The sequence below is a fragment of the Temnothorax curvispinosus genome, unplaced genomic scaffold, assembly GCF_003070985.1.
Source record: "Temnothorax curvispinosus isolate PA1 unplaced genomic scaffold, ASM307098v1 QBEX01004937.1, whole genome shotgun sequence".
Taxonomy (NCBI): domain Eukaryota; kingdom Metazoa; phylum Arthropoda; class Insecta; order Hymenoptera; family Formicidae; genus Temnothorax; species Temnothorax curvispinosus.
Window position 1 is genome coordinate 801,523 of NW_020214717.1, and position 7,240 is coordinate 808,762.

The 7,240-nt window shown below is 27.0% G+C and overlaps 2 protein-coding genes across 2 annotated transcripts in view; both read right to left on the minus strand.

Annotated features, from left to right (window-relative positions):
* On the minus strand, window positions 1-3,903 carry LOC112454275 (odorant receptor 63a-like). The gene is made up of 9 exons (XM_025015571.1): window positions 3,689-3,903; window positions 3,381-3,500; window positions 2,022-2,139; window positions 1,304-1,565; window positions 1,117-1,230; window positions 592-682; window positions 345-490; window positions 140-272; window positions 1-68 (listed from the first exon to the last, which is right to left on the minus strand). The coding sequence occupies exons 1-9, from the start codon at window positions 3,830-3,832 to the stop codon at window positions 15-17; spliced, it is 1,182 nt and encodes a 393-aa protein (XP_024871339.1). The 5' UTR covers window positions 3,833-3,903; the 3' UTR covers window positions 1-14.
* Window positions 3,904-4,934: 1,031 nt separating this feature from the next.
* LOC112454277 overlaps window positions 4,935-7,240 on the minus strand; it is a 10,310-nt gene continuing 8,004 nt past the window's right edge. The window contains exons 5-7 of the mRNA XM_025015573.1: window positions 5,340-5,485; window positions 5,085-5,217; window positions 4,935-4,989 (exon numbers count right to left, since the gene is read on the minus strand). Of these exons, the coding sequence (XP_024871341.1) occupies window positions 4,942-4,989; window positions 5,085-5,217; window positions 5,340-5,485 (327 nt within the window). The 3' untranslated portion in view covers window positions 4,935-4,941. The remainder of the gene's footprint in view (window positions 4,990-5,084; window positions 5,218-5,339; window positions 5,486-7,240) is intronic.

Genomic DNA, 7,240 nt, shown 5'->3' on the forward strand with positions numbered 1-7,240 from the left:
ATTGTGATAACTTATTATTTCTGTATTGAACAGAGAACAGTAAAATAAGAGAGTGACGTACTTGCAAGCTAGAATAAATAAATTAATTTTTCATATTTGCTGAACATTAGAATTGTATAATTGAAAAAAATTTAATTACCATTGTGAAACCTTCTAATGATGGACTGTACAAGCCACCGATATCTATGTGATAACTTTTTATGGTTTTCTGTATGATAAATAATATTTGTTTCTGTGTTCTCAAAGGCGCATCGTACCATTGTATATTGCATCTTCAATGTTAAAAATGTTATTAGGTTGTACAAATGGTGACGTACGTGCTATTTTCTACTTGCGTTACTTACATCTTTTTGTAGATATCAGCGTCGTGATCGATAAATTTTTGACCAGCGTAATTAGTTGAGAACATATAAATAAAATGGCAGAAGACAAATATGATACATCTTATTAAATCATCCATTGTGGTCGATGACATTATTACTTGGAAGAGCTGGCGAAAGAAGATGCTTATTGATAGATCAATTCATTCTCTTTATATTCGTACACTCTAGTACTTTTGTTTTTATTTTTGGATAGAAAAAGTTGCGTTACCAGAAATAGATTCACGCTCGATGAAGTCACTCCAAGCAATATTAAAGCCAAATAAGGTATCGCAAAAGTTGATTTGACAATTTCGGAAAATCTTAAAAACATGCGAAATATATCATATTTATGAAATATTGTAAAAATTCTTATCTTTTCTCTTGTGATAAAACAATTTATAAAGAGCTAGACGAAGTTATTTATTTTTAATCAAAAGAAATGAGTCATCTATAAATGTGACTCTAAGAAAATTGAACTGTTTTATTGAAAATTAATTTAAAACTATTTTACCGTAAAATTATTTTATACTTTATAAGACAAATATGCAAAAATTGAGATAAAGCTACAAAAGTTAGGCAATAATTACATGTTACATTATTATTTATTCTGTAATATTAGATCTAGAAGAATAATTGAAAATGGACATTTTTATCTTCGGTATATTTATATATATAAAAATTTAATAATATATTTTTAACAAAATACAAAACATACATCAATATATGACTTCAATGTGTATATTATGATACTGACTCAATTGCTCTTCTGTGACCATTTACAGCAGTTACTATATTGTTGTGAAAGACGTAATACTTTTCCACGAATGTATTCGGCGCACTTTTATCGATTATACGTTCCATGCGATAACTATAGAAACAAAAACGTAAACTAAAAGCAACACCGCCCATCTGGTGCAATTGAAAGGACATGCGATATTTACCTAGTTATTTTAAACATTCCAAATGCGTGTATGGCAAGTGTTAAACAAAATGATTCAGTAGACAGGATTGTCATCGCAGCGACGATAAGTCCTACATCTAAATGAAATTGAATCGTGTGGAAATATTTCTCCTGATCGAGAAAATATTCAACTTGAAATAATAACTCGGTTTGTCGAGATTTATTTAATGGCATTATGATGTCAAGAAAGATTGGCACATACTGAATGCAGATAACCATGAGTATACACACATAAATCAAGACTGAAATTATCGAATAATAAAAATTAAATTTTTTAGTATAAAATATTTGATGCCATTATTGATATTGTAATATTTTCATAAATGATTATATATATATATTTAATAAAATTATGCTTGAGATTGAAATAAAAATATTAGTACATGAAAGATGGTATATTCATTAACACATTGAATGCCGTACTGGTCACGATGACCGACGCTGACCGGCACTACCAAACTAAAAAAATGTATCAAACTCGTAAAAAATAACATTTGTAATTCTGTAAATAAAATTAATATTAAAGAAAATCTATAGTAATAAATTAAGTGTAATACTAATTTCACATAATGCAATTATATTATATAATATTTTATCGAGATATGGATCTATACAATAGTAAAAATTTGACTTACTGGAAAGGCAAGCGAATTAAGTCCGGCATTCAAAGTGTTAACTATATGAAAATATTCATTTACTTGCTAGACTTGTAGTGAATAGTCTTGCCGCTTTTGCATATCGATGGATTATTTTAAGCTCGTTATTATCTTTCAAAGCGTTCCAATCATTGTGAATTTGTTGCATTAATTCCTTTATCTGTTATTGATAATAGAGGAGAATAAAAAAATAATATAATTTCTTATTGCAACGTCTTACATAAAAAAAAGAAAACTTCTTTCTTTTGTAATATATTCGTATTAAGTTAAAGATGTCTTAAAGTAAAAATCAAAATTTTGCTGCATTTATTAGTCGGTCAGATCTGAAATATATTTATCACTAAGGATGAGTTTCCGAAACTGTCTTCAACTGTACACAGAGAGAAATGTTTCTTTAGATTTAATAAATTTTCTTAAATCTAAAGAAATTTATGCATTGGAATAGTCCAACCGAATCAGTGTTTAAACTAAAAAATGCAATTGTTTGATTTTTCAAAGAATATATATCTTTGTCTTAAATAAAAAAATTGTTTGAAACGAAAAACATATTTTCTTTGCTTTAATAATACTATTGTTTTATTTAAATATCAATGTTTTATAAAAAATGTCTTAAACATTTATTTATTATTTATTTATTTATATATGATATATGTAGTAATCGGTTGACTGCTACGTATATAAATAAATAAATAATAAATAATTGTCATATCTCCATCACTCGAGTGACCGGTGTGATATTAGATTCCAAGTTGTACACTGATGTGTACAATTGCGAGTGATAGACGCTTTTACTGTGGGGCCTTATATACGGTCTCTGGTCGAATTTGACTTACGAGTTTAGCAGCCGCCTAGCGGTGAAAACGCTAATTACATTTATTGTAACCAAAGAAAATGTTTTTTCATCGAAACATATTCTTTCAAACAATCGTGTTTGTTCTATTAAACAATATGGTTTAATGTAATAAAACTACAAAATTTCTATTCAACAAAATAATGTTTTACTTAAAGTAAATTTGTTTCTATGAAATAAATATAATCCAAACAAATGGAAATAACGAATGTAAAGAAATATTTCTCTCTGTGTAAATGTTCAATTCAGATTTTATTGAATCAAGTCTAAATTGAGTTCAATTGATAAATTATTTCGGATAATTTTTCATACTGGTTCTATTTTAGACTTTCTCTGAACAAAAAAAATTTTGAGAAAAATATAAGTATGACTAACAAAGTTTCTATGTTTTCAATTAGTACACATCATTGCTATTTGTAAAAGCTTGTAATTCATAGTTCTCTTTTTTCTTAATTGTTTTCAAAATCAATTTAAATTTCTTGGCATTACGATATTGAGATATGACACAATAATCTATAAAAATTATTAATAAATACTATTTCTATACTTACATTTTCTGTGACAAAATAAAAAGTGATATATTTTACAGTAAATAACATGAATGGCAAAGCGGATGATAAAACTCTTAAAACGAGATCCACATCATATTTCGTCGTAATCAATCTTAGTAACTAAAAATTATATATCTATTTAGGTATTTCATATATCTAAAGGATGAAATATATTTAAATAAAACAATTTAAAAAAATTTACAGAGAAGATGTTACTTATTGATAATATATGTAATATGTATAAAATTTAAAAATAATTTCGGCAAAATTTATATAAATAGAAATAAATAAGTAAATTATTATCCTACCTGAAAAAATGTTACTGATATTAGAATAAACGACGATACGACGCATTGGATTTGCCTCAACGTAATGTAGCGATGCGGCCATAAGCCAATAGTTGACAAAAAAATACGATTAAGTTTGTAGTAATAGTCACCGTTAAAGTCCATTTCTTACAATACTAGAAATATCTCTGCTCTCCAAGTTTATGTAGTGCTTTGAGTTGCACATACTTCAATACAAATTCTAATGTATTTTTTCTTATAATTCTTTATAACGTATTGCAAGAAAATATTTCACAAATGATGGTGTTATTTTAAAATTACTTATAATCGTCAGGTCAGAAAAAAATAGGCTCAATTTCTTTCTACAGCAAGCCTATAAGTTCGATTGTATAGATAAGTGGCAAATTATTAAAATGACTTGCAGGCGTTCAACTACATATTTTGTTCTCAGGAAGATAATATCGTAAATATTTTCTATTTTCCTTGCATTTTATTTCGGCGCAAGCGCAATTCGCTTGTAGCTTTAATCTATAGGGACGAGAGTTTAGTGTTGCGCAGACAGTCAACGGGACAGCACAATAGATAATAAACTGCTTGATATCACAATATAAGCTGATAGTAATATGACTGAAATAAAACTGAATTAAAATTTAAAAGTAAATTTTGAAAATAGATTAAAAAAATTACGCTTGAAGATAGGTTCAAAAACAGGTAATTTAATTATTAAGTTATTATTACAGTTTGTGTTATTGTTATTAAATACAATATTTTATTTTAATAGAATTTATTTAAGTCTTTAAAAATAACAAATTAGAACTACACATTTATAATATTTTTTCTAATAAGTTTACATCTAATCAAAATATTTCAATTGCCTGTACTAAATTATCATTTGCATATGTATTTCTAACGAAAATATAATAAAAATTATTATAATAAAATAAAATGGCAAAAATAATTTAATTAAAAAATTAGAAAATATTTTTTAATATTAATTAGAGAGGATTTCATTCTTTTTCCAGGTTAGGCTTGATTTTGATAACATTTCTATTCATATAGAAATATAATTAGGCTACCAAACTCCAGCCCAACCGAAAATAATATCTTCTTTGTCGTAAGATTTATCGCTTCTGTTTCAGTTATTATTATTTTTTCAAAATTAAATAATTTCTCATTTTATTAACTTTATTGCTTATTATATTAGGTATCTCTTATGGTATCTCAATTTTTACAAAATATTAATAAAACATATTTTTGTAGTTTTGACCACATAATTACACAGAGTAAAGAACCATAAAGTAAGAAACCGACATACTTAAACTCTAAAATAAAAAATATTTTTTATGTAACTAATCGACACGATATGATTAACGAATGATTAATGGATATATTCCATCAATTTAGTAAAATTTCTTACTGTGGCTAAACCTTCCAAACAGGGATCAAACATACCACCGGCGTCAACTTTGTAACATTTTGTAGTCTTTTGCATTAAAAAAAGTATCAATTTTTGTGTTTTTAACGGAGTATTGTACCATTCCGTATTACATCTATATAATTGCAAGCAAAATACTAAATAGTACATGTTACAACAATGATTACAATAATGTGTACGACTCAAGAAGTAATAAAATATTATATAAAAATATATAATTGCAATCGTATAACTTACATCGTACGATAGAAATGCGTATCACCATTTATAAATTCTTGCCCAGCATAATTAGCTAGTATTAAATATATAATATGAGCGGCCAGTAAAAAGATAGATTTAATAATTTCCAAACTGTCTCTTTCTGCCATTATTATCCTAGATAGCTACAACCAACAGCGTGCCATTTATATGAAAAAAGCCGATATTTTTAAATATATAATAATAGATTCTTTCAGGAAATTTGTAAAAAATTACAACTAAATAAAATGCTATACGTTAGATATTACATCTCACGTTAAATAAATTGATGCTTGCCGAACACACACCCAACACAAATAAGATTAAATATGCTCGTCCAAAACTTCCTTTCAATAATTCAGAAAATCTTATAGAATAAAATATTTTATGTTATTATATATTCCTTCAACAGATCAGTTAAGGCTCCTGGGCTCTTTCCCGCCATCTCATGAGATGTGACGTCAGAAGCGAGAAATGTTGAGAATTGACACGTTGAGAATTCTTGCGTAGTATTTCCAAATAAAAAGCTATTTGCTTAAAATAATACTACAAATCACTTCAGCACACTTCGAAAATATTCCGAGTTGAAGTTAAGTCTACCCCTTTCCCTTGAGAGTTAATAAACAGCCGTAAAATGAATGTGATACGATGCAGGCTTGTGCGCAGGCACATAACTAGATTTCGTATTACATTCATTTTAACTCAACTTGGAATATTTTCGAAGTGTGCTGAAGTGATATGTAGTGTTATTTTAAGCAAATATCTTTTTATTTGGAAATACTACGCAAGAATTTTCAACGTGTCATTTCTCGCTTCTGACGTCACATTCCAACATGGCCGCGACGAGTACCCAAAAGCCTTAAATGCATAATGTTTTAAAATATTATTTTAAGATATAGTTTAAAATATAAGTTTAATTTCACGCATGCACAATTATTTAGATTGCAGTTTGAAATGAGTATTGTACTGATCAATATATGTATATATATCCATAATTACGATATAAACAGTCACTTTTGAACTCTCGCCAATACTATTTGTGTATGAGGCAATTTTAATTTATTAACTTATAGCTTAAGCTAGGTACTAACTCGATCGCTCTTCTATGAAAATCCGCCGCAGCGATTATTCTATTACGAAAAATGGCACATTTTTTAGTCACACACATATGCGGATTAATTCCACTTGATATGTGTTTCATACGATAACTAGAAAGACGTTAAATGTTAAATTAACGTATATAAAATTTTAATATTATATATATACAAATATACATATATACATACAATAAAAAGTAATATACCTGCCATGAATTCAATAAAATTATATCACTATTATTGACAGCATTTTAGAACTATCTTTACAAATATTAATTATATATTGCAAATACAATTCAATAATAAAAACAAATAAAATAAAAGCTATGTTGATACAATTAATCAGTTAATAAATCAGTTAATAAATAAAATCTTTTATAAATGATTATTAGTCATAACAGTAATAAAATATTATATAGTAGTAAAAACAAAAAGGAACATTAATTAAAATACTGAATAAAAAAATATAATATTAATTTAAATAATTTAATCATAAAATTAATAGAATTGTGAGTAAAGTAAAGAAACAAAAGTAAAATATGTAAAAAAAAGGCAATGCATTTACCTAGCAACTTTAAATAAACCAAAAGCATGTAATGCGTTTGTTAATGAAAACGCTTCGGTAGCTGTTGAACAAATTAATGCAGCAACCAGTCCAATAATTATATGTATTGTTATGGGGAGGGCTCCAGTTGCCTACAAAACGATTGCCTACAGGTTCGATTGCACACACTTATTGCACACAATCCCGATAGCCCACATTTCAAATTGCCTACAGAGCGATTGCCTACAGGCATTATTGCG

Bases quoted from the DNA above. Each gene is read 5' to 3' on its own strand.
- LOC112454275 (XM_025015571.1), bottom strand. From the start codon at position 3,832: ATGGACTTTAACGGTGACTATTACTACAAACTTAATCGTATTTTTTTG. The intron at 1,566-2,021 runs GTAAATGAATAT...CGATAATTTCAG, and splicing joins ATTCACTACAAGTCTAGCAA to TCTTGATTTATGTGTGTATA. The intron at 683-1,116 runs GTCAGTATCATA...CATGTTTTTAAG, and splicing joins GGTCACAGAAGAGCAATTGA to ATTTTCCGAAATTGTCAAAT.